This window comes from Pelmatolapia mariae, linkage group LG9, assembly GCF_036321145.2.
Source record: "Pelmatolapia mariae isolate MD_Pm_ZW linkage group LG9, Pm_UMD_F_2, whole genome shotgun sequence".
NCBI lineage: Eukaryota > Metazoa > Chordata > Actinopteri > Cichliformes > Cichlidae > Pelmatolapia > Pelmatolapia mariae.
Genome location: NC_086235.1, coordinates 20516343 through 20542298, shown reverse-complemented (window position 1 = coordinate 20542298; position 25956 = coordinate 20516343). Strand labels below are relative to the sequence as shown.

The 25956-nt window shown below is 40.9% G+C and overlaps 1 protein-coding gene across 1 annotated transcript in view; it reads right to left on the bottom strand.

The window, feature by feature from the left end:
- The window catches only part of prex2 (phosphatidylinositol-3,4,5-trisphosphate-dependent Rac exchange factor 2), a 93855-nt gene that overhangs the window by 24517 nt on the left and 43382 nt on the right, over positions 1-25956 (bottom strand). Inside the window, exons 18-33 of the mRNA XM_063483722.1 lie at positions 25403-25551; positions 25221-25306; positions 22145-22281; positions 20657-20774; positions 19808-19992; positions 17785-17946; positions 15200-15422; positions 14162-14369; positions 11096-11275; positions 10742-10836; positions 10312-10394; positions 8427-8517; positions 6162-6290; positions 5174-5215; positions 3268-3365; positions 3029-3175 (exon numbers count right to left, since the gene is read on the bottom strand). Of these exons, the coding sequence (XP_063339792.1) occupies positions 3029-3175; positions 3268-3365; positions 5174-5215; positions 6162-6290; positions 8427-8517; positions 10312-10394; positions 10742-10836; positions 11096-11275; positions 14162-14369; positions 15200-15422; positions 17785-17946; positions 19808-19992; positions 20657-20774; positions 22145-22281; positions 25221-25306; positions 25403-25551 (2133 nt within the window). The remainder of the gene's footprint in view (positions 1-3028; positions 3176-3267; positions 3366-5173; positions 5216-6161; positions 6291-8426; positions 8518-10311; positions 10395-10741; positions 10837-11095; positions 11276-14161; positions 14370-15199; positions 15423-17784; positions 17947-19807; positions 19993-20656; positions 20775-22144; positions 22282-25220; positions 25307-25402; positions 25552-25956) is intronic.

The following is a 25956-nucleotide window of genomic DNA, read 5'->3' as shown; positions in this document are numbered from 1 at the left end:
GGTGGCTTAATAATTTATAATACCTCATGGTTTACAAGCCTGCAAATCTTGTTAGCTGATACACAGTTCAACAAGGGTAAATCATAATTTAGTCTCACCATTAATCTGTGATGATCACAGTAGAGAAGTCATACTATCCAACCAGTTTTACTTTTTTCCTTCAGTGTTGGCTTTGGCTAGTTTGACATTTTGCATGTATCACTGTTAACATGCTACACACTTAAAGAGATGAAAATTAACTTTATATATGCATCTTATGTTATATGCTTGTAGTTTCTTACAGCACCCCTGCCTACTTTAACTGATGAAGTACCTTAGATTTTCACAAACATCGAGTCTTTTAAGTAACATTTTTAAGCACATATAAAGACTACATGCATGTGAACTAACTGATGTAATCCACCTCCAACACTGCTCTCATTTTCATGCTGCATTTTCTTTTTTTTTTTTGCATTGTATCTGACCCATACAGTTATATCTATCTGATAAATATAAAAGTTGCCACTGACGCATGCTCTGCTCTTTACAGGGGATCCTGCTGTGCTCTCAACATCACTAACACTAACTTTTCATCTATGCAGATGGAAGCTATCCTCGTCCTTCCATACATGCATGTGGAGCTTTGTGTGTCTACTCAAGCCAAATACAAAATTACTGCAGATGGAAATGACAGTCTTGATTTGACTGCAGTACAGTGGTCCTCACTGAAAAAAAATATTTAAGTGCACCATCACTCAGATGCGTAATGGCACAGCACTTTAGCACTGATATGTTCATATTTGCTTCAGATTGATTGCTTATATATGTCTGACTGTGCGTGTGTACATGTTTCCATTTCAAACATCCACAGAGGCAACCCTAATGGCAAGCGCGTCTGCTTGTGGCCACAGTGATAGCACCTTGAATATTTTGATTCTGACACACTGCGCTCCTCAGTCACCCTTCTTCCCATTTCATTTCTTCCCCCGTCTCTTCTGCTTTCCATCCACCACATGCAGAGGGATAAACAGGAGCAGCGGTGGAAGAGGATTAGGGCCTTTTTCTAAAAACACATTTGAGATGGCCCGACATGTGACAGAAGGGTACCCACTGTCCTGCCAAGTGACACCTGCTGTGTGTGTGGGCAAGTTTATCTCAGAGGATGTGACATAAACACATTACCCCCGACACACACGGTATTCAGTGCACACAAAAACGCAAACACACACACATTCACAACGTCCCCAGCTCCACTCATACCGCCTTTCATGCGGTGCCCTGAAAAGGAACGTGGTGAGATTTCATTGGAATCACCTGCAGGTACCGAGGCCCTAGTTTGTTCCACAGAGACACTTGAAAGAGAAATTTCTTGAGACAGACAGAGAAGGGAAGGCGTGCAGAGAAAAAGGCAGTATGGCAGCAGGCAAAGAGAATCAACCATCATTTCCTAGGTCTTGACATAAGCCACCTACCCCTCTAACTTAAATAAACAGTCATCCACAAACGGCGGTAAAGAAGCAAATAACAGCTTTCAAAAATATATCACCAGTCCTTCAGCTACTTAAACTAAAATTTTGGCTTCTCGAGCTTGGTTGAAGACACATTTGCATTTATTGAAAACCTTGGTGGGAAATGTTAATATTGATCCCACTGAGGTTGCAGTCTGTGCTTGGCTCGGTATTAGCAGCGGCTGTTCATAATGAACTCCTGCCTAGACTTGTGTGCTAAAAAACAATCTGGCAAAAACAAAGCTAAAACAACTACGTGTTTTGGTTTTTAAGGCATTTGAGGTCTGCTGTCTGAGGACACCTTGAGTTAGCAGATCCAGCTTGAACAGTAACTATGCTGACCAGGAAGCTGTCTGATACCTGAGAAACAACAGATGGAGCACAGCTGTAGCAACTGGGATCTTGAAAATATTGCTTTAGTTGAGGTCCACCACACAACCTGGTAGTGGCGTATTGATCGATGATGATAAATGTTTAAAATCCACATAAATAGTATCTTAGTTGGTAGCTGCAGTTAATGACTGAGCTGTAGCTCAAAGCAAAATCTTGTTGCGTAGCTCATAACATACAGTCATGAGAAAAAGAAGGTTTGAGAGAGTAAACAGAAGAAAAACAGTAACCAGGCGCTGCTAATCGAATGTACTTGAATAAGTGATCATAAGCAAGTGTGAGCACTTTTATAAAAGCAAAAGTTTGGGGATTTTGCAGCTCTGGAGCATTCAGATGTGTTTTAACACAATGCCACAATGGACTCATCCCAAGCTCAAACCATGCAATGCTGGGAAAAACAGCAAAAAGCCCAAGAGCTGCATCTTAGGCTCAGTTAGCAAGTTAAATGTTAAAGTTCATGAGCGGGCCATACCACTTATTTATATAGCACTTTTAACAACAGCAACAGAGCTGACCAAAGTGCTGTACAATAACATAAAAAACAAACACAGGCCAAAGGTCCTGCGCAACTAGTAGTTACTGAGTCAACATGTGAGTCCCGTGAAAACATATTTCACATGGCTGTAGAAAACTTTGAAACTCAGTAACCAATACTGGTTGATATGACTGACTGTTTGGTATGCTGTTTGTTTATCAGAACAAGAAAGGCACTCTGGCAAGATAAGTAATATATCACATCATATTATATCTCTTACCACCACATTAATTATAGACTAAAAATTAAAGTCTCAGCAGCATTTTAGGTTCAAATTCAAGAGGGGTCATGTTGCTCCACAAACAGAGACCCGTTCATAGAAAGAGTAAATACAAACTATCAGAATCTCCAAGGATGTCAAGCATGCATGGCAGCAGTTCACTTACCCAGGGAGAATGTGCCAAACAAAATACAAATGTGAGCAAGGGGATTTCTAAACACATGATGTCCCCTGATAGCACTTAGCTGACGTGACTATGGTTATAACTGTCATTTAAAAATAGCATTTACTTTTATATAATGCAAAAATATGCATAGTAACAGACTTGATTATTTTACAACAAAATGAACAGCAAACTCCTGTTTTCACAGTGTCTATATCCAATCTGTCGCTCACCAGATTGGGCGAAAGGAGAGACTGGAAGTGGAACAGCAGCCCAGCACTGGCAATCTGCTCGAGCCATCGACGGCTAGCTTCCTGGGCCTCCTGAAGGTCCTGGGAGTCAGGGATTTCCTGGTCCACGTCTTTCCCTACATTGCAGAACTGAGAGAAAATACAGAAAAGCTAAGCAGAAAGCTGAGGAAAATAACTGTATCTTAATTCCCAGTTCTAAACAAGTCACATACATAATTTACCTGGTTGAGGACAGCCAGCAGATGCTCGGAGAAGGCACACACAGATGCCACTAGAGACTGACAAAATACCATATCGCGACGTAACTGGATCTCTGAGTCTGCAAGGAAACAAAGAGAGGTGTGAGACTGAAAGAAAATCATGGTCAAGCAGTGAAAGCAGCTGAGAAGTAGATTCAGGAAAAGATGACAGAGAAACAATAGAGTGAAGAGTCAAGATTAAAAACTGCAGTGTAAAGCAATGAGGGTCAAAGAAATAAGTGCCACAGGTCTGTTATGGTAATTAAAGAGACTTTCAGTAAGGTGAACAAAAGGCTGCCCTCCCCCACCCCTCCACATGTGTTGGGTATTAAATAATGTATCAGGAAAAAAACGAGAGCAAATGACAGGTGTGCCCAAGCGGAAAATAATTGGCTGCCATAATTTCCAGAGAAATAGGCCCCTTTAAAAAGTTCAGCAATCCAACTGAGTTAAAAATAGGTTCATGAACCCCTCAGAAATGAATAACGTGAATGTTGCAGGGAATGACCGCAAACTTTTTGACACTATTAACCCAGTTCCCGGGGGTCTGTAAATGAGCGTAATGTCTGAGTTTTATCAGCAGTTATTCTGTCCTGGCTTCTCCAGTATAATAGTGCCAACACAAGTAGTCATATAGATTTTGATTTATAGCTTTCATTGTAGCAACATGGAAGTTATTTTTAATGGAGTGGTTCCCAACCTTTTTACTATGGGATTTTGTTTTTCTTTAAATAATACACCTGTAACTATAATACATCACTGTCCACCTGCAATGCCTTCTGAGACTATCCATAATAGGAATTATGCTAAATTTCAGGTCTCCGCTGTCATTCTCAAAACAGTATTTCAAAGGATAAAGGTAGGGGTGGTTTTAGTGGTTTTTTAGCGTTTGATGGGTCATTTTAAAATGCTATTATCCAAAATCCATTAGAAGTACTTGACCCAGTTCCTTCAAAGTTTTCAGGGCAAATACCTGCTACTCTCTGACTACGGACTCTCAGGAGTGTAGCTCAAGTTAACAAAAGATGATGGATGCTCAAAATCCTTAAAATATTTGGATGTCCTCGTTATTGACAGCAGATTTGAAGGCCAGTAGAAACCTCAATTTTTAAGGGAGGGAACTGATATTTTATTTCACAGCTTCTTGTATACAAGGCACATGATATTAATCAGGTGAATGATTATTAATGTTTTTTTAAAGTGATGGCCAGATGGGAGGGATTTCAATTTTTGGGCTCCTGACACCTATTGTAAGAAACTGAGATCTAACCCTTAGATATGGCAATGTACTTCTGACTCTTATATTTTGCATTTAATCATTAATATCAATCTCTGGCTCGCTTCCACGTTGTGCCTTTTGTCCTCTCTCTCCCCCTCCTCACCCCCAACCCCTCGCGGCAGATGGCTCCCCGAGCCTGGTCTTGCTGGAGCTTTCTAAGATTGAGTTTTTCCTCCCTACTGTCACCAAGTGCTTTCTCTTTGGTGGTCATCTGATTGTTTGGGTTTTCTCTCTATAATTTTTGGGTCTTTATGATGTGAGGCAACTGTCGTTGTGTTTTGGTGCTATAGAAATGAACCTGAACTGAATTATAACTGTAACACAAAGTGAAAAATGTGCTCTATAATTACAGGTGCACACATGAAACTATTTTCTGTGTTGTAGGTATCTGACTTAATTCTTTCCCCTTTCTTTCATGTTTTGTGTCTGCATGTGTGTTGCTTTCATTATCTTATCTTATTGAGCTTTGAGTTTGGGTCACGAGCACACAGCAATGTCTATGGGAGTGTTGTTTTGGGTTTTACTCTTAAAAAAAGGCCTAAAATTTATTTGCTATTGCAATCTGTATTTAAACAGAGTAAATCTTCAGTGTAAAAGGAAGGGACAAACCTGTATACTGTAGTAGGACCAAGAGCAGTCGAGTCTTCACCTCTGAATAAAACAAAAAATTAACAATTAAATAAAAGAAATTCAGTGAGGCAGTGGACAACCTTTTATTAAATCAAATAGACCCATTTCTCCTTAACTGAACTGACCTATACTTTAAATTTAAAGTCTTAAAGTCATAAACAGGACAACTCTGTAACTTCACTCCATCTGAGCACATAAAAAAAACATAACATCATAAAAACAACCAGAGGCAAAGATAACAACATAAATCCTCATTTGTTTATAGTCATCTCAGAGCTCCGGGTATACTAGCAGGAGGCTGCACTGCTTGAAAAGCTATCATGGGAAGAGGAGGGGAAAAACGTAGCATACACAGGGCCTCTGCTTATTATTAATAAGTAGACTTTTCTCAAGCGTGACCGCCCGCTCACCTTTCCCAGGAGTGTTGTGTGGCTGGCCTTTGTTTGTATCTGGGAATTTAGTGCTAGTGTGTCCATGTACAGTATTACTGTATGTGTCTGTGTATTTAATCTGTCTGCCAACGAACACAAAAACCACACACTCCCGTTGGGAATAAATATGGACGAAATGTCTCTCTGGATAAAAATCAATAAATAAAGGAATCTCACAGAGTGCAGCTCTTTAATTCTCTGCATGTGTTCAGCTCCACCTCTGTTCCTCCAATTTATGAATCCCAGGATGGTTTCAGGTTTAAAGGTTAAGGAAAGTGCTGCAGTTAGTGGGACTGCCTGTACCCACACAACTGTAACAGAGGTTATTATTACATCTCATAAATGCGACGAGGTTTACTGGATACTCTGTCAATTTAAAGCACATTTCTTCTCCAGCCAGACATGTTCTATCCATGATAAATATTTGATGTGACCGTGTGAGCAAGCTACATGGCTTGAGCATTGAGAAAGCATAAAGTGTAAGGGGCTGGGTGCGCATGTTAACCATGTGAGGAGCTGCTCGGGTACACGCTGACCTTCAACATATTTAGTTATGGTTTGTGTGAGCGCCTGAACGCTGCTGGGAAGGTTCCAGGGATCCTGCTTGACGTGGAGACGCAACTTTTTGGTGCAGCTCACTCGGGGCTCCATCTCCTGCTGAAACTCTGACAGAAATACAAACATACACGGTAAATTAGCATGGGTCTACCACAGCTACATGACTGCATGTACTCTATATCAGTTGTGAGGCACACTTTGCACAAAGAGATCACCAGTCAATGAGAAAAACTGCATTAAAAAAAATTTCCGTTCTGCCTCTAAAGCAGTTCAAGACACATTAAGCACTTATGAAAAAAAATATCGTGCCTAGATCAGTCTGCTTAACCTCATCTTCTTCTCTTTTCTTGTCAAGCCGCACCATCTCGCTCAATCTTTCTAGAGAGAATTATAGGTCACTGATGTCCAGAGGCAACACTTCTTTTTTATTAATCAATTTTAAACTCCTGCCATCAAATCTTTTTATCACCTCGCCCAGACAGTGCTGAAAAATGAGTATAAAAGCATGTCAATCTGATGTAACACCTGTTAAAAGAAAAAAAAAAAACTACACAGAATGACTTGTAATAAAGTTTACTTTGAAAAACAACAGATCTCTGAGAGAAAGGTGGCTGTTATCAGGGGCTTTGTGTGTCTTAGAGCAACAGACAGGGTGTGAGACGCAGGAATGCTCTACTTGTCAGATAATCCTATTTGCTCTGCTATCAACCACACACATTACTGGAGTTGTGATGGATCTGCTCTGATCAAGGCGTCCTGAGGGAATTTATGCGTACAAACCCACACACAAACAGGCGTGCGCACACACACACACACACACACACACACACATGTCTGGTTTGCTATCCTCGTGGGGACATCCCATTGACATAATGCTTTCCCTAGCCCCTTACCCTAACCCTAACCATTAAAAATGAATGCCTAACCCTAACCCTTACCCTAAACCTAACCATAACCTAATTGTAACCCTGACAGTAAAACCGCATTTTGAGTGTGAAAATTGCTTTCAACCCCGAGGGGACCTGGATTTTGGTCCCCACGGTGCAGAAAGTCCCCACCAGGATAGTAAAAGTCAGATTTTGGTCCCCACCAGGATAGTACGAACCCGTACACACACACACACACACACACACACACACACAGAGAATTACAAACCCACAAAGAGAAGCGGACCTATTTTCAGTTCAAGCATATTTGCACTGACTTGAGGACAGCTGTAGATGAGAGGGGAGGCTGTGCGCCAAATAGGTCGGAGTGTTTGCAAGCTTTAGTAATCAACATGACAGAATCACTGGGTAATTTTCTATTTTTTTTCCCCTCTTACTGCACACCACACTTCATAAAAGTCACTTTCAAAAAACATAAAATAAACAAACTCTGTCATATGAGAGCTAAGCGCAATACAAACCACCGGGATATAAAACAGATAGCATTTTTGCAAAGACAGAAAGAAAACAATTGCTGATGTCAACCACTTTTCTTATCTTAAAATGGACTGAGTCATCCGAATAGCGCTCCACAGAGGATAAAAGGGCAATGTAAGCTAGTTTGAATTTGTGTGGGGAATGATAAAGGGTAAATTCTGTCCTTTTTCAGTAACATTTGCTACATTTTTGTTAGAGAGATAAAACAACAATAGAAAACGTGGTTAAAAACCAAGGCTAGGAGGAGGTCAGGTAGCAAATAAACAGAGTAAAATTAAACGATCATATAGCATACAAGCTTAAGAGCTTTTATAGGGTCACATTTTCAATTGACTGGTAAGTAGCACTACAATAACCGTAAAGTGAAGATGAGTACCCAACTAAGTGGTGCTATTTCAGCGCTATAAAGGGAAGGACAGCACAATGGCTGAAAGTGAAAAGAAGTGGAAAAGTGCAGAGGCAGAGGGGAAATGGCTGGGAATCTGTTTTTTGTTGTTTTTTTTTTTAAAACATTCTCAAATCCACCTACAACACTTTCCCCAAAGTCTGTGCACACACTCATTACACAACAGGAAGTTGCTGCCCCTATGTGCGGGCGGCTGCAACATTTTTCAGTGCCTGTTCTGTTTTATGTCCATATTGGTGCCGTCGGTGCTCAAGAGTCTCTAGCATCATCTTTTTCTTTGTCCTTTCTCCCAAAACGATGCAAATATAACACAGAAGAAAACACAGAAGTAATTAGCTTTAATGAAAAGGTTAAACTTTTTCTATTAACAAGGATGCAGGTGACGACATCACCGGCGCAAGGGGCTGTCTTACCTTGTAATCCTCTTCCAGGTGTGAAGCATTTGGTCTGCTCAAATGCCCGAGCCACTACTGCTCCTGTCAGCATGCTAGAGATTGAGTCCACCTGAAGACAGAACAAGGGTCAAGCTGATGCACTTGATACAGTTTCCCCACTAAGTACGGATCGAAAGTACTGCATGTGGATGTGGATGAAAGCAAAAAACTGCCCAGGCATACCCAACACCTGCTTTTCCTGCTCTTTCTGCAACACACATACACACGCTGACAGACCGCAGTGAACAAAGTTTGTGCTTTGTTTACACACTGCACAGCAGAGACAGCCAACCACGGCTTATTTTTTTGTGCTTGTCCTCTGCCGATTGAAATGTCCTCATAAAACACGTAATACGATTTGGTCGGTCTTTGCTCTAAAGGTTCCAGAAAGGTCAAGGATCATTAAGGTTCTTGCAATTTTTCCCTTCCTGAGCACAATTCAAAAATACACAATTCCTGCTTTTCATACCCAAAAGCCCCAATAAACATTTGACCTTTGGAAAAAACAATAAGTTACACATGAAACAAGAGCATCTCTTTGTGTTTGAAATTCATTCACTGTGCATTTTGGTCTCATATTTGTGTTAACGCACAAGGAAATAACCATAACACAATACCATTAGGCGACACAATAACATGTTTCTTTCATTTTAACCAGGCAACAAAAAGGGAACAAGTGTTTGGACAATGACACCGATGTGATTGAAGTGCAATTGCTGTAACTGTTTTGTAATTACAGCTATTTTTATACACAGTTCCTAACTAACAGGATTTTAAATATAAAGATTGTTTTTAATACTTGGATGAAAATCATTTGCAGTGACTGCCTGAAGCCTAGAATCACCAAATGCTGTATTTCCTCCCTTCAGAGGCTCTATTAGGTCTTTACTGCAGTCGCTTTGAGTTGCTGATTGTTTGTGGGGGCCTGCATTTGGTTTTGTTTTAGTCACTGAAAAGCAGGCTCTGTAGGGATGAGATCAAGAGACTGACTTGGTCACTGAAGAATATCTCCTCTCTCTGCTTTCAGAAACTTTTGGGTTGATTTGCAGTAAGCTTTGTGCTATTGTCTATTTGCACTGTCCAGTCAGTTTTGCAGCATTTGGCTGAATCTCAGCAGCAGCAGTTGAAAAACACTAGTAGCCTCATTCCATCGGCATCTATACGTGCCCATGCTGTAACATTGCCTCCACAAAAAATGTGGTGCTCAAGAGTGTAACCGCTGCTTTGCACTTTGTTGTGAACCTCATGAATATAAATTGATTTTAGACCTTCACAATGATATGTCTACCTCCTCAAGAGTGTTCTTCACCTGGATGGATCTTTAAAAAAAAAAAAAAAGAAAATTCGTAACCATCCACTTTAGTTGTCTTCTGTGGGCTTTCAGGGCTTTTGGTGTTGTAGGCTCAGATGGGTATTCTGTCTTTTTAGGAGTGTACCATATTGTTCATTTTGTCCACTCTTAAAGTCTTTGCTTTGTCCTGTTGTTTTTTAGCATAGTGATGGCTTCTTTCACTTGCAATGACACCTGAACAGGGAATCAATTTATCTTTTATCTTCTAAATTCACAGAATGGAATAAGAAGGTGGCAGACCTCACCTGGCCATAAGCCTAATGTGAACTACTCTTAGCCACTTAAACACTAGTATCCTGGTTCCACTGAAGTGGCAGACTATGTATTATAAAAATGTCTGTCTCCACTTCAATCACACCTTGACTGCTGGATTTAAACTGTGCGTGCACTGTGGTGTTTAGAGGCTAAATAACAGAAAATGTGTCATTGTCCAATAACCAACATTAAGTCTGAGGAATGCCCTGGGAAAATAAAATTGTGTAAAAAAAACTTATTAACTCATATTTCACCCACCTGGCTAAACAGGTGCTCTAGAAAGCTGTGAAGCTTCTTCTGCTTATCATGGGACAGCCACACACTCGAGGGCATCTCATCTCCTGCAGAGGGGGGATTACAACTGTACTGTAGTAAAACCAGTGCATAGGTTTACTGTATGTGGACAGAAAGTCCAGTGCATTCTAGTTAGTTCTAGTTCAAATATACAGCTTCACTTAATAACTGTTACCTGTTACAAGACAGCCTTTTACAATATTACTGTTGACAAAGGCTACGGTTTATGACACTGAGCTGAAACAGGGTTTTCCTCCCTACTGCTGCATGGTCACAGGTTACTTAATGTGATCAATCATGAGGATATTACTCAGAAAATACAACTCATGCATGATTTATACCGATGAGCTTTATGTGGAGGATAACAGTGTCTATATTGTTGCATTTTGCATACCTGAGTCCATGTCGTCACTGTGAACGTAGGAGCTGCAGTGACTGCTGCAGATGCTGGTGAACGAGGCAATGGAGTTTCGATTGCTGTTACAGTCACTGATAAGAAATTTGAGAAAAAAATTTAATATGATGTATACTTTAGAGGTGCACATAATAATTGATATGGATAGGTTTGATATCATACACTTTAGGTATGGAAAACTAAGCCGTGCATCTGCATTTAGTGTATGAAAAGCTATACATAAATATTGCTTTATATTACAACTTTGCTACTTGTTTTTCAAAAATCTTTTAAATGATAAAGACTCTCAGAAATTCGATCACCCTATGTGACCATGTTTGACTTTGGTTTTACCTGTACGAGTCTCTGTTGCTGATTGTGTCGTGCCCGGAGTCCTCCTGCTCATCCCCTGCCATATTAAAACAGACTTTCTTCCCATTCCTTTCACCCTTCTCTCCCTCACTCTCTCCCGTAATGTAGCTCTCAGGGGTTCTCACCTCTGAGGCTGGAGGATGGGTGATGGAGGATAGAAGGCTGATGGAGAGAGAAAGGAAGGAAAGGAGGGGAAAAAAAGGAAGAAAGGCAGGAAGGGTTATTTAAAACTATGACGTTCATCCAAATCTAGAAACAAAGCAGCATGATAACAGCAGCTCCTTTGATCATACACATGATCTTATACATGTCCCAGCACTGAAACGTTTTCATTGGTGCATACAGTCTGCACTTTAGCTCACGCAAATGTAGTAAGCTTCCACAGCTGAGTGAGCAGGCCAAACTCAAACCCCAGTCTGTTTGTGTTTGACTTCCGCACAACAGCTTCAGATGTCAGGGATCGGCATCGTATTAATAGGTTCAAACATGTAGCAAGGTGCAGCTGTGTCAACACGCTGCAGCACGGCTGCAGAGATCAGCTCCGCTCTTATTATTACCCTTGGCTTGTATTCTGTTAGACAGCTATCAGAGAAGCAGGAAGAGGCTACGTGGGATATTTTCACAGTTGCAGCAACACATGGTGGCATTTAAAGCCATATTCCAATAAATTCTAGGCTAGGGATTTTTTATTTTTTTTAATCTCTCCCCACACAAAATACTGGCACGCGATGTCTGTTTACATTTCAGACTTATTTTAATTTGTGTCTGCTTGCATTTTCCATCGTGTCACACCATTGGCCTCCAAGACGTTTCAGAGGCAGAGGGGAGGGGATTCATCAAAAATAAACAACCTGTCTCTCTGTTGGAAGCCAAATGCATCCCAGTTTGATGCCTATTTTTATGATTTTCAACACCTCTCCTCACCTCCTCCTCCTCCCCCTCCCTCGCCCGACCCCCTTTCTACCCATTCACAGGCTGACTAGGCCACAAAGATGCCCTCATTAAGGTCCACTCCAGGAGGCACCACAATGCCCCTTGTAAAACTGAGTGACATTCCATCGCCATGGAGAAGCCCTCCAGGCTCTGTGATTGGCTATTGGTTAATAAAGAAGTGAACGCAGTTTGGGGCCTTTGGGGCGAGGGAGCAAAGCAGAATAACAATGACTGGATCAGAGAAGTGGCTTCAAAAGAGAGAGACAGGAAAAAAAAAGAGAAAAAAAGAGAATGAGAACAGGCCAAAGTACATCACTGCTTATTGCACCAAATCAGAAAGATCTCTTAATCTCCAACAGGAAGCTCTTTAACCCACTTTGACACATTAAACTATTAGACTTCCATCACATTTATTGCATCTGTAAGTGCGTCTGCATTACAAAAGCTCCACATCAGGCCGTTCCACAGTAAGAAATTTGCATAATGCTTCACTCCATAGTGAGATAAATAAGTCAGTGGATCCTATAGCTCTCCACCCACTGCTAGTCATGGTACTTTTTTATAATGTGCAAAGAATAAGGAAAAGATATGAAAACGGGTGGTATGGATTCAGGAAGGGAGGAGGCCCTGATATAACACACGTCGCCAGGAATGTCCTCACACAGCTGCGAAGCCTTCTCGGTGGCCCCGGAGACAAAGGTTCACAGGTCACAGCCTCAAAAATGGATTCCTCGCTGGCCGGCCAAGAACTTATATAACGTGGAGTTGTTTGCTTTTCCCAAATTGCTTACGGATATTTCTAATCTGCCACAAATGTACCGTAGACTTCCTCTGATGTTGGGAACGGAAGAGGACTGTGTGTAACATAATGCACAAAATAGTCACCCGAGTTCATTATTACATCCTTCAAGTAGTGCTGTCAGAGCTGACCACACCCAGTACAGAAAAGGAAGAGTCACAGTGAGCAAAGAATGTCAGTCTGCAGTATCCATGCTGATGGGTGCAAATACATCAAGAGATAGGAAATGAGATAAAGAAAAAGACACAGACAAGCGTAGACAAGCTAAGAGAGGGAGGAAAAGGTGCCTGTAGTATTTGTAGCAGTTAAAGTAGTAGTAATAATGACCCTTGGCCAATTTGTGAACAGGTTAATGAAAACTAATCTGCTAAAGTTCTCAGAGCACCCACAAAAGGTCAAAGAGATTCAGTCACACTGCTGATGCTTGCAGTGCATCCTATTAGTATCACTCGTGCCCAACCTTACAGCTCAGCCTTAACAGGCTCCTTAAGTGCTCGTGTGTATCCGCATGTTTGAACAGATAGCTGATGCTAAAGGTCACTTTCGCTTTGGTGGGTACGTCTTGGACCATTTCAGTGTGCATGGATGCGACTACGTTAATTGCCATCGACAGGAGCATAATGAAATTTGTCCAGACTCACTCATTACGAGCCCTGCCGTGGACTCTGGCTCATTATTACCACAGTTAGGTGACAGCTCCGCTTGCAATGTTTGATGTCATTCTCCGAATGTTGCTGCCTTAGCTGAGAAGACTCCTAATGACTAAATCACCCAAATGGCTCTTCTTCATAACACACATTATAACCAGTTAGATTTCCACCAGTAAATATTAAAGACTGCTGCAGCTGCAGTCTGTAGACAAAAGTTTCTCTTTAAAGGCAGGTCACTGAGGAAAACGAAATCGAGCGTCACGCCCTCCTACCTGAGACAGTACTTCCGGGTTCACGGGTGGTGTGGCTAAGTTTGACAGGAGGAGTGTTTCCCATTTCCTCTCCATTGCCTCATGTGACTCCAAATAATGAGTCTTGTAACAGAGACAACCATGCCAAAATCCTGATTGGCCACACACTACTTTTCCAGCACAAATTGTGTTTTATAGAGAAAAAAAATCCAAATCAACACATTTCCGCCCAAATCTTTGTCACATGCATTGCGTTCATAGGTGCTGTATGTTTACTAATGCCCAGCTGTTGCACATTTATTATGCGTGTTACTTTGGCTACAGCATGCTATATGACACAATCTGATTTCAAAGGTCTGTGATCATTAATGAAACATATTTCATTGAGAGTAGGTATGCACCCAAAGCTACTCACTCATCAATGTGGGCGCCGTGTGTCTCCATCTCCCTGACAGCAGCAGTGAGTTTATAGAGAAGTTTCTGATATGCATCCAGGGTGAGCAGGTCTTCTTCTCTGAGCAGGAAACGAAGGCCATGGCCCTCAGTCCGCCCCAGGCTATGACCCGATGGTGCTGCCATAGTTGTAATGGTGTGCTGCACATTTACCATGGGGTTCAGCTTACCTGAACATAGAAGCATGAAGAAAAAAAAAAAACAATAGAATACAAATAAAAATTAAAAAAGCTGAACATTGTGTGTGGTATACCACAGGGTTGAGTGGTAGGGCCAAAATTATCAATGATATATCCAAAATGACTTTTTTAAAATGTGTTCTATTTTCCGATGAAACGAATACCTTGAGCTCTGGTGTGAACTTGCAGCAACTTTTGAACCGGATGGTTTGACATAAATATTATTGCTAAATTTGAAGAGGAAAAACAGGACTACTAACCTTATAATGTAAGGTTAGTAATAACAATTATGAATATTTTGGGGGGTGGGGCTTACAATTTAAGAGGTGCACTAAATCAAAAGAAGCAGTTTTCTGAAGGAAAGAAGACGTTTTTCTATATTCATATTTGGTGTAAAATTGTGGAATAGTTTAAATGCAGAATTACGACAATGTCCAAGCATAACTTTAAGAAGAATTATAATTTATAAATATATCTATAAAATTATATAATTATAGTTGGTGAAGTTTATATTGTGTTGTGTGTGTGTGTGTGTGTGTGTGTGTGTGTGTGTGTGTGTGTGTATTTAGCTATACATATGTATACTATTTGATTATATATTGACTGATTTGTAATGATTAAATTATGTTAAGTGGTGTAGGATCACATAAGTGTAAACTGCAATCTTCTCCTTTTTGAGCTATTATTGAGCAACTTAATGGCTTTATGTACAATGCATTTAGTTATGTATTGTATTTCTATTTACATGTAACTATAAATACAGACATATCAATCAATATGTAAAATTCCTCCACTGTCCAGGTGGGTTTTGTTATGCTCACCCTGCTCAGCACTGCTGCGGCCTCCTTTCTCCAGCGTATTCTTCCTGTTGTCCAGCTGCACACCAAACGCACTACCCAAAGAGGTTGTGGTCTTTGGATAGGACACCTCCATCACATTAATGTGACAGTTTGTGGGGCAGAAGTCACTACTATGGAGAGGAGACACCTTGGCCTTCGCCTGCTTAAAGGTGGGCCATGCCCTGTTCTTGAGTACCCGGGAAAACTGGAACAAGAGCAATAAATTATAATAGTTTCAACAATTTTCTTTTAAGATTTTACACAATCACAGCAGTGAAAGCCACCTTTTGATACACTGGTAGGTGGTGGGCTACAAAAGGAAGAATATTTGAATTATGCAGCTCATGTGAAACATAACGGTGTATTTATCTAGCTAAATGTGCTGTTTTGTTTTTACATTCTATGCGTGACATCTGGTCCTAGAAGAAAAGAATAAACACCAATTTCTGTATGTTCTCAACATTCAAACTCAAATATTTAAACCGAATGAAAGATCCAAGACAGACTCATAAGATTATCATTACTTACATATGTGAAGAATTCCAGACCTCAACATCACCATTTATCATTTAAATTGATATGAACGGAGTTAAAACGGTGCATAGCAGCTTGTATCATCATGTTGTAATTACGACTGGAAGTTCAGCTTTAACGACATCCAGAGCAGTGGTTTTATTTTCAGCGCAGTAATATCAAACACATTTTAAATAAAAATTGTGTTTTTAGTCTGGTTCAGACTAGACTACATTTCTATTTTTTCTGATGGTCACTGTGCCAGCCTAGGGATCACCGAGTCATAAAATCTTGCTTTTTTGTGACACGACAGCCCACGCATTCCTTCCCGACTAACCGTGCATGATATCATCTGTAAGAAGGTGTTAGCGGCAAAAGAATGTAAACAGAAAATGGCAAAACGAAAGCCTCGTGTCAGGATGGCTGCCTTGTGTTAATCCATTTCAGTTACACCTAGCTACATCGTTGACATCATTCCTCTTTTGCTTTGCCATGTTTACAGCTGTGCGCAGTAGAAAGCAAACTGAACAGCTGGTGGAGTGCTCGGCGTTCATAACGGTCAAGCTCACAGAGGTCGGAACTATTGTAAAAGCCCAAAAAAATTTATTCAAACATGCCGGTCTTTCTGTGGGGATGTTGCAATGGTGTCCCATATGCCGTGCTGGTACAAGACAAAAGTTAACACTGATTGCAACGCCAATATTCATTTTAATTCTACCCCAAACTGACCCTGTTGTGCAGGGAAACCTCTTTTTAAGAGTTGCACGTTATTTGTAAAAACACAACACGCAGTGACGTTGTCACCAATACAGCTGATACAGAAAATCATGAAGGTATTTTCTTTCTTTGCACTTTGCATGAACCCACCCCCACCGGGCCTGAATCCTGTCTTGGATATACAACAGATGCTTTAAGCCATCAGATCAGGTTTTAGCATCTTAGGCAGATAACACAAGCCTAACATAGCGTACACCTGAAAAAAATAACTTTAAGCAAACATTTCTCATCTTTTATTTCTTAAAGCTGGAGTGTGAAGCTGTTGTTTCAACTGAACAGATGATTCACATGGACAACGAAGTGACCTTCAGTGACCGAAGAGTCATTTAACACATCCACGCGATCTCTGAATAAGTCAGGAAAATTTATTCCAAGCTCATGTCTCCTTCTAATCATTTTCTGTTCCGTCTTCCTGTCCCACACAGATTTCATTTTTCTCTCTACATACATTTCTTGCTCTTTTTCTCTAGGGGTCTGAGAAGGAATGCTCTGCTGCATGAGGGAATCTTACACAACAAAAAAATACTGGCTGTGGCTATGCAGAGATATTTATAAGTGACTGGTAATGAATCCAAGGCACAATCGCATGTCGAGTCAGATCCTCTCTCTCTCACGCACACTTGCATGCGTTGTTTTGCCTATAGACACATGCTTGCAGATGTGAATGAAAAGTGCTGAAAATGCTTTGGCTCTGTCATTTACCAGCTGTAATTGAAACCAAAGCGCTATATTGTGGACACAATCACAAAGTCAGCAATAAGTGTGGAAGTCAGCAAGACACTTTGGCTTAATTAGTCTTGAAGGTCAACGACCATTCATTACATGTGCCGCTAAGAAGCATTCTGATAGTTGAGCTCTTGGTTGAACTTGTTTGTACTACAGTCCAGTCCAGTTACTGACTGATGCACCTTGATACTTTAATGGAAACAAAGTCAGCACAGTGAGAAAAAGATGCATGTGTACCTTGTCTGTACCTTTTCAGTGTGCTTAAAGTCCTTAACACTAAAGTTTCTTTTCATTTCCAGTCAGTATGTAGTGAAAATCCCTCTACAAGTCCTGTTACACTATATCTATGTTTTACAGCTTTCAGAAAGGATTCCCAGTCTTTCTTTCAGGAGCAAAACCATGTTGTGGATCTTTGCAAGAGTGTATCTCCACACCAGCTGCATCCTGTTTCTATTGTTGTAGGTCTTTAGAGAACTGTCCATACTCACACTTCCAAGCTGTACAGTTTAGCATGGCAACAAGAGACTGCTCAAGGCCCTCCAAACAGTTACCTTTCTGTAGTTAGTGATGCGTCGATTAATGTGCTCTGCCCTCTCACTATGCATGGCACTGAGGCGCACCCGCAGCTCCTCTGGGATCAGATCACAGCTGGAAATCAACCTTCCACACATCTGCACCAGCGCATCATCATTACGCGCCAGTACCTCCAGGATCTGATTTCAGAAAGAGTAAACAAAGTCAGGGTTGATTAAATGATATGCAAATGTTTCTTTTTTTTAAAAAATCCCTTTTGGAGGAACTAATGGGATGTAAATGAATGACCAAGCTCCTTATTCAGTCGAAACCAAGTTCAAAATTGGACAGAGGGCAGATTTTTCTGCAGCATTTCATCAGGAGTTTAATTCCAATATCAAAAAATTTGCACGTGCACGGAGATAAACTCAGATTGTGATGCATATACTGTTCATATGAAGACTGCAAATCAGAGATTAGATATGAAGACAATAAGACACACAAAACTCTGAGCCTTCTTAATGAGATGCCCAGTGGAGGAGGGAGGAAAGCGAGGGAGGAAATGTAACAGCAGGAAGAGACTGAAGCACAAGACAACCCATGCACCCCGACAGCGTAACCAACATTAAAATTCAACATCACACAGATCTCAGAGGACGGCGTGGAATGCGAGAGCAGATGTTTATAATAACACTAAAATTTTACGTGGGAGAAAAGAGATATTGCATATAGTGAGAGAAGTTATGGCAAGTGTTGTTTTGTGCATGTCATCGGCCGTGTTTAGAAGAGAGCTTTCACAGACTTTAGAGGACAAGAACAGTAAATCTAGATCAACTTAAAAACATGTACCCAAATTTGATCTTGTCTAATTTACCATAAACAAGACAGATGTTGTTCATCATGAAATTTGGCAGAAATACGCTTCAAACTGTGTTTCATTTCCCACATCAGCAAGTGTGCATCTGTGTCTGAGTGAATCTTCCATCCTCTGTGTATCTTAAATCAATAATGATCATTCTGTGAACATCACTGCTGGGATGTAAAAAGCATGCACTTAGCCCAGCTGAGAACTAACACGACTAAAATAAAGCTGTCTCTTTTCACTAGCTTCAAGCTCCACTCCAATCTGCACAGCAGGAAAGCTGTTGGATTTAGTGACAACAAAAACATTACACTGGAATTTATGGTGGAATTTGTGTATCTTGTCAAATTTGAGGAGAAAAGTGTCGTGTGTTAGTAGTCTCCTGCTCAAGAGCCGGCTAAAACACAGACAAGATGTAAAGTCTGTTCACATCTTGTCTGCTGCTATCCCTTACCAAGCAAGGAGCTGCTCTTTGGTAATAAGCACCACTATCCATCATCTAAAAGGTAATAAAATGTCTCCCTCTCTTTCACTGTCGTCCCTCTTTTTGTCCACAACCATCCAGGATGAAAGTCACAGCTTAACGCAATATCTTTGCTTGATAAATTATGCTCAGGGGGATTTTTACTAGCTGAATAGGACATTCTGCTAGATGTGGATTTGCTAACACAGAGAACTTCAACTACTGGGTTCCTGTCAGGTGGAGAATACACACCTCATGGGGGCTTTTCTGCATTTTTGCAGAGCCCTAAACACCAAACTTTGCCTCCTGCCTTAGTAATAGTGAATCACATGAGGCCTGTAATTAATGAATCCATAGTGTAGTGGTTAACACATTCACCTAACAAGCAAAAGATCTTCAGTTCAGTCTCCAGAGGGGAGAAAAATCTCTCTGGGGTTGCATCAGGAAATGGATTTAAGTAAGGCTAAATCAGACATGCAGGGCTATGTGCTATGACAACTCCTTGTAAATAAGGAAGCACCTGAAAGTAGCTTTATGAGTCATATTCAGTTAAACAAATACAATACATGAGAGAAAATGCTAATAATGTAAGGCTGGAAAATTTGATATTGGACAAATATCTAGTATAAAAGCTACCAACTAGCCTACTAATTATTTTTGCATTAAGATAAATAAGTAAATCACACACCCTGAATGAGAAAGGAAATGTAATGTATTCATGTAATTGCATTTTTACCTTAGCAGTGAGGCTGAAGAATCCCTTGGGTTCAACCATCTTCTCCAGTACATGGCACTTGGTGCCAGCTGTGCTGTCATACTCGTACACCACTCCGTACTCCAGGTGGACATTGTCTACTGTCAGACTTACATGGTCTGTTTTTCCATCAATGATAGCTATAGTGTTGATTTTATCCATTACCTCTGAGGTTGGAGAAATACACAAAAACATAAGACATAAAAAAAACATATAGTATAAAATATTTATGTTAACTGGCGAAGCAACAAGGCAGTATTTATGCCCGAAACTATTATAATGACACGCGATAATGTTCTGCAATGCACTGATGCAGTTTTTTCCAGTGTTTTCATCAACACACTTAGAACTGTGGGAGGCCTCTGTTCACCAAATCTGCAGATAGTTTCAGAGAAAGACCTTCTGCTCGTGGCTTTCTTCCATTTCCCTTCAAAAAAAAAAAAAAAAATCCCAGAGCAATTCCAAGAGCACCAAGTTAACCAGCCCTACAGTAAAGCAGTGACCTAATGTAGTTATAAATCCTGACAGAGCTGTTTGCTATGAAGGGAATAGCTTTCCTGTTTTACTCTCTCATTGGGATGCATAAATTGCAGGGGGAAATTAACACTTGATGAGCCAGAGGGGGCAGCTGTTCTCACACTAACACATTCCAGATGAGCATGTTTGGAGCTATGTTTTACTTGTTAACTGAAGGAGGTAATGGGATTGTGTTCCTGTGAACAACCCTGCATTACATCCACAGACACTTTGAGAAAAGGAAAAAAGAAAAGAAGCACTTTGCCAAAATGAGATATTCCCATGTAGCTTGTGAATGAGCATGTGTGTCGTCACCTTCGACTTTACACTCAAAGCCATCTCCATTCTTCTCAGGGATGGGTTTCTGGTTAGTTTTCTGGTTGTCCTCCTGGGCGTTCTCACTGCTGTTGTAGACCCACTTGATAGTATCTTGCTAAATACATTTAAGAAAAAAAAAAAATTAAAGATGGATTTCATTTGAACTTTTAATAACATTATTTTTGTATCATATTAGTGAAGAAGATGCTAAAATGAAAATTTCCCCCCAATTTACACTTTAAATTGACTAACTGTAGTCTGTGTCTTTTAATTTACAATTAATTTAACTGGAGAAATTATAGGCCCATATGTACACAACTGTCCACATGAATCAATCTACTGCAGCATCACTCTTATCCCTCCAACCCTGGTGTTTAACAGGTGGCATTTCTATTACTCTGTTGATTGTGTTCATGTGTACACAAGCTGAGGCTGGAGGTTTGTTGCAGCCCGTTTAGCTGATTCTGCCTAGATATGGTGTGCAGTGTCACAGTTGGGTTGGCAGAGCATACAGTGAAAAGTCTTCACAAACATATGGAAACATGGCTCTCGGTGAGACCGCAAAAGCAAACCCATGCCAAACTCATCAACCCACTCTAGCATGCCCTGTGTGTATTTGAGTGTGTGTGTCCTTTCTCTACACCCAAGCCCACAGAGGGTTTTCTGCCAAGGCTACATGCTGCTCCGTCCCATTGGTCTGTGGTTTTCTAGTGTACAACCGCACACGCAGGCACGCATATACAAACACACACAAAGACGCAAAGAGCGAGAAGGAGAGGGTGGTTCCTCCGGGTCCACACTTGATGGAAACCAGATCTCCAGGAGTTTTGGAACACTCTAGTGCATCATTAAGCCTGAGGTCCACACGAGGCTCAATTATAATGACACACTACACTAACTCACACCATACACACACCCTGGGGTTTCTATTTTTCACCGTTTCCCACCTTCAACAGGTGGACCGAGCTCTCCTCCTACACTTGTCTGCTGTCTAGCCTACCCCGGCACTATCCCCCTCTTTCCTTCCATCTTCAATCAGTCTTACTCCAAGGTTCTCACCCACTCTGACCCCCAGCCAGCCTCGGGATCCTTTCCCACCTCTATCTGCAGCCTGCCAGTCTCCCACAACAAGCCCACCGCTGTGAGCCAGGGGTCAGCGCTAAAGAAGCCAAGACTACTATTATTTTTGCGTAATGACCCAAATGAAGGAAAGGCAGAGAGAACCAGGGTAAATAGTTTCCCTTATTTTCTGCTCTTTTGCATTTCTACTAACATATTTGCAGAAATGAATTCCATTTTTCCAGCAAGACAATCATTTATTCATTTTTTTCTCTGCTTCACAGTGACACATAATAAAAATTAAATACTTTTTCATTACCGCTGGATGATATCCCACTCCCACCCCCCTTGACAAATCCTTGTGTCTGGTTAGATTTACTCTGCAGTTTATCCCTTTTTGCTTTTTCTTTCTTCCTCCCGTCTCACCTGCGTGGGTCGCCGATACTTCCTGCACGCTGTGACATGAGCGATGACGCTGGCATGGCTCTCCTTGCTCACATTGATACCGTTCACCTTTATAATGCACTGGCCTGGGTGGAGACCGGCAGTTGCTGCCACTGTGCCTGGCGTGAGACAGACAGATGCAAGGGGAAGGAGGGGTGACAAGAGTAAGAGCTACCGCACGTTATCTTGCAGGTGCATGCTGAAACCGGATGAAAAAAAACATGAGCACATCCTAAAAAAAAAAAAATAATTGTCACTTTTTCCACATCCTGTATGCAAAATTAGATTGAACAACATTCTTTTTTTTCTTTTCTTTTTTTTTTTGCTTTGTATTTACAAGACTGTTTCCTGTTTTTGGCAGATCAGGAGGAGTGTGAGAGGGAGAGTGTGGTGCAGGGAGGAGGGAAGTTGTTTATCTGGGGTAGACGAAGGCCTCTGAGGGATGTGATTCAGACCATAGGAGAACTTCAAGGTTTACAGCTATCAGAAGGAAGTGTATGGCAGACTAAATATTCCTCCCATTTGTTTTCTCAGCTCCTTAAAAATACATCATGAAAACCTCACGCTGCAATGTAAGGAATCTGTAATCACTTGGCCGAAGATTGCAAGGATGGACATATCCAGTGTACTTTCCTTTCCACTTCAACTGAACTTATAATATATCAACAATAGACAAGGATATTCTAGTTATTAATAGAGTAGAAGAGAAGAGTCAACATATTACATTAAAAACACACTTAGCAAAGTCCAGTATGAATGCGTATTGTTCAAAACATTTTTATATTTTCTTCATGCTTTCTACAAGGGCTTCAACATCTTCTAAGTGGCCTTTTTGCCCAATCCCCCCACAGGCCTTGGGATTCTCTAAAAGGATAAGCATGTATTGCTAATGAACAATAAAATATAATGATCAATAACTCTCTAAGCACCCAGTCTCAGGTGAGTTGCTCCTTTAGAAAGGTCACCCCAACAATATTAACATACTAGTGTTTAGCAGGTTTATTGCTTGCTATGTTAATTGCGTTTACAACAGCATACTTTAGTACTATTACACTATTTAGAGTGCATAAGTGTGTTTACACTGATAAGCACAACTAAATGAAGGGCAGCTCAAGTACCCAGATGGTGTACTCATAATGGTCAAAAGTTGAAACTTCAGTTGAATCCTCAGTAGTCAGCATTTTGGCTATACCACCAAATAATTTTTAGACAACTCAAGGAGGATTCAGCTAGTTAACTAGCTGAAAGATGGCTTTCTGGCCACGTGGAGTTGTGGTATGGCACTCTATAAGGCTAGTGCCTTCTACTTACACTACATTCAAGACCTTTCTACGTGTTTAAGACATTTTAGGGTGAACAATGTCTATATAATAAGGAAAAAACAACCAACACAATAACACACATCCATCTAGACTTCTGATTTTCTGCAACTGTGGTCAAAAATTACGTGACGTCGTCACGGACATGAATATAATGATAATTCTGTCGTTTTATTGATTTCTTTAAACTGTTCTTTCTCCACTGTGGAATAATTGTACAGCATACATCTTTACTGACTTTAAAAATACAAGACGTTTGAATTTATTTTGGATTTTCTCTAATCCCCACGGGGTCAAAATTATACATACGGGCTCAAATATTCACATGAACCCTCACCAACTATGATGAGAAGGGACAATCAACAAGCTTCTTGTCATCTGTTCTCATCGTGACATAACTCTGGCCTGATATTTGACCACTCTTCTTAACAGAATCGGTAGACTTAATTTAAATTAGTTGCCCTCCTGACATGGAGCGAGCTTCCCGCATACTTTACAGTTTGGGACTTTGGGAAGATCATTCCTGAAGCATAATGTTAGCATGCTTTATCTGTTCTAAAACCAGTTTTGATATGTGTTTGGGATCATCGTCCTGGAACACTCACCTCTGTCCAGGTTTCAACCGTCTAGCTATCTGATTTGAGGTGAAGCTGAAGAATTTAGATGCAATCCTCCTACCATCCACTTTTTGCAACCTAGCAGTACCACTGAGAGTAAAACAGCTCCACAGCATGGCGCTACCACCACCATACTTGACAGCTGACATTATGTTCTTAGGTTTGAAAGCCTAACCTTTAACCCTTTAAACAAATTAGATTAGAGAAAATCCAAAATAAATTCAAACTTGTAAAACAAAAATTGATTGCACATCACAGCAGTGATGTATACTGCAGACATAAAAGTTTAAAGAAATCATCAAACCCCCAAACAAACCATGGCATTCGTGCATGTAAACTTCTGACCACAGCTGTAAAAATATAGATGCCTGGTTCGCATAAACACTTATTTTACAAAAATGTGCAACACCTGTGTCAAGCAACAGTGCCAATACGCTGAACTGCTGTGTGAAATTAATTTCACAACAGAGATTTTTGTGCAACTGCTCTTTTTCTGTGCCTCGGTTTCTTCATCTCTAATTGGTATTACCAGCTCCTGTTGACCTCAGACACCACGGAACAGAAGCTATTATGACAATCCAAAGGATTAGACACCTCCTATATATATATTGAGCTTTGTCCCCGGGGATCGCAGCATCCACTTAAACACACACCAGGTTCCCAAGCAACCACATCATCAAGTCAACACATGCAGGCGCACACATGCACGCTGACACGAAAGCACATACTCTGCAATCTGACTTAGATTGCTTAAGGTGGGGAAAAATAAAAGATTCAATTCCCTTGAGATGGAGACGAATTGTTTTTTGATTGGACCCTACCTCATGCCAGCCCTGATAGCAGTGCGACTAAATATGCTGCATTAGGTAAGAGGCCTGATGAATTTAGTGCAAAAAATGCAGAGTGCTTTCCTATCAAACAGATTAATCGAACTGCTAAGAAAAATGCGAGTAGGTGCATGGAAATCATTGCGATCACGTCACACCGCAGCCAAGTCACGCACACCCCCAAAGGCTGGTGTAGCAGCTGCTCGCCAGCTGTGCCACAATAACAAAGAGGTGATGGAAAGACTTTTGCTGATGAGGCCAGACAGCTCAAGTGGTGGAAACTGCAATCTCTTACCTCTCCCAACAGCATGGACCACAGAAGGACCAAATCCACGGATCTGGAATCCCAAGCCATCGGCCGAGTCTGGAATCTTTATTGTCCTGGAAATGAAAGGAAAGAGTAAATTACCGAGCTGGGACATGCACACAATAAGATGAAATTGACATTGCGTGTGCATGCAAAGATCTGAGACTTACTCTCTAGGCTTGGTGCTGACCAGCACTCGGAGGGGTCCTTTGCTGTTAAAACATTGCTTGAGGAGAGCTTCAACTTCAGAGAAAGGCCTGAGGAACACCAGGTCTCCATTTATAGCAAACAACTTCTTCCCCACTTCCAGGCCAGCCATCTTGAAAGAGAATATGAAGAACAAGAGAAATAAATAATAAATTATAGAAAAGGATTAAGTCACACATTCTGTCTTAATGTGACGCAGAATCACAATGGACTGTTTAAATCACAATGAAAAGCACGCACACTCCCAGCATTAGTAGACAACACTGGGTAACTTTTGTCTGTCAGCACACAGCTGGATCCTGTTGAGGATTTAATTTTTTTAAGACATCACACAAAAAGCTATTCTCAATGCAAGCCAGACGTTCAAGGCTCCTTCAGTGCTACTTTAGGACTGGAGGGAATTATAGATCATGCGCTCAAACTGATCACATTTGCCTTCGAACCCTCTTCTCTCATTTTCAAATAGCAGATCAAAGCTAAAAAAAACTGCCCCATATTTGTATGAAAGTACTAAAGG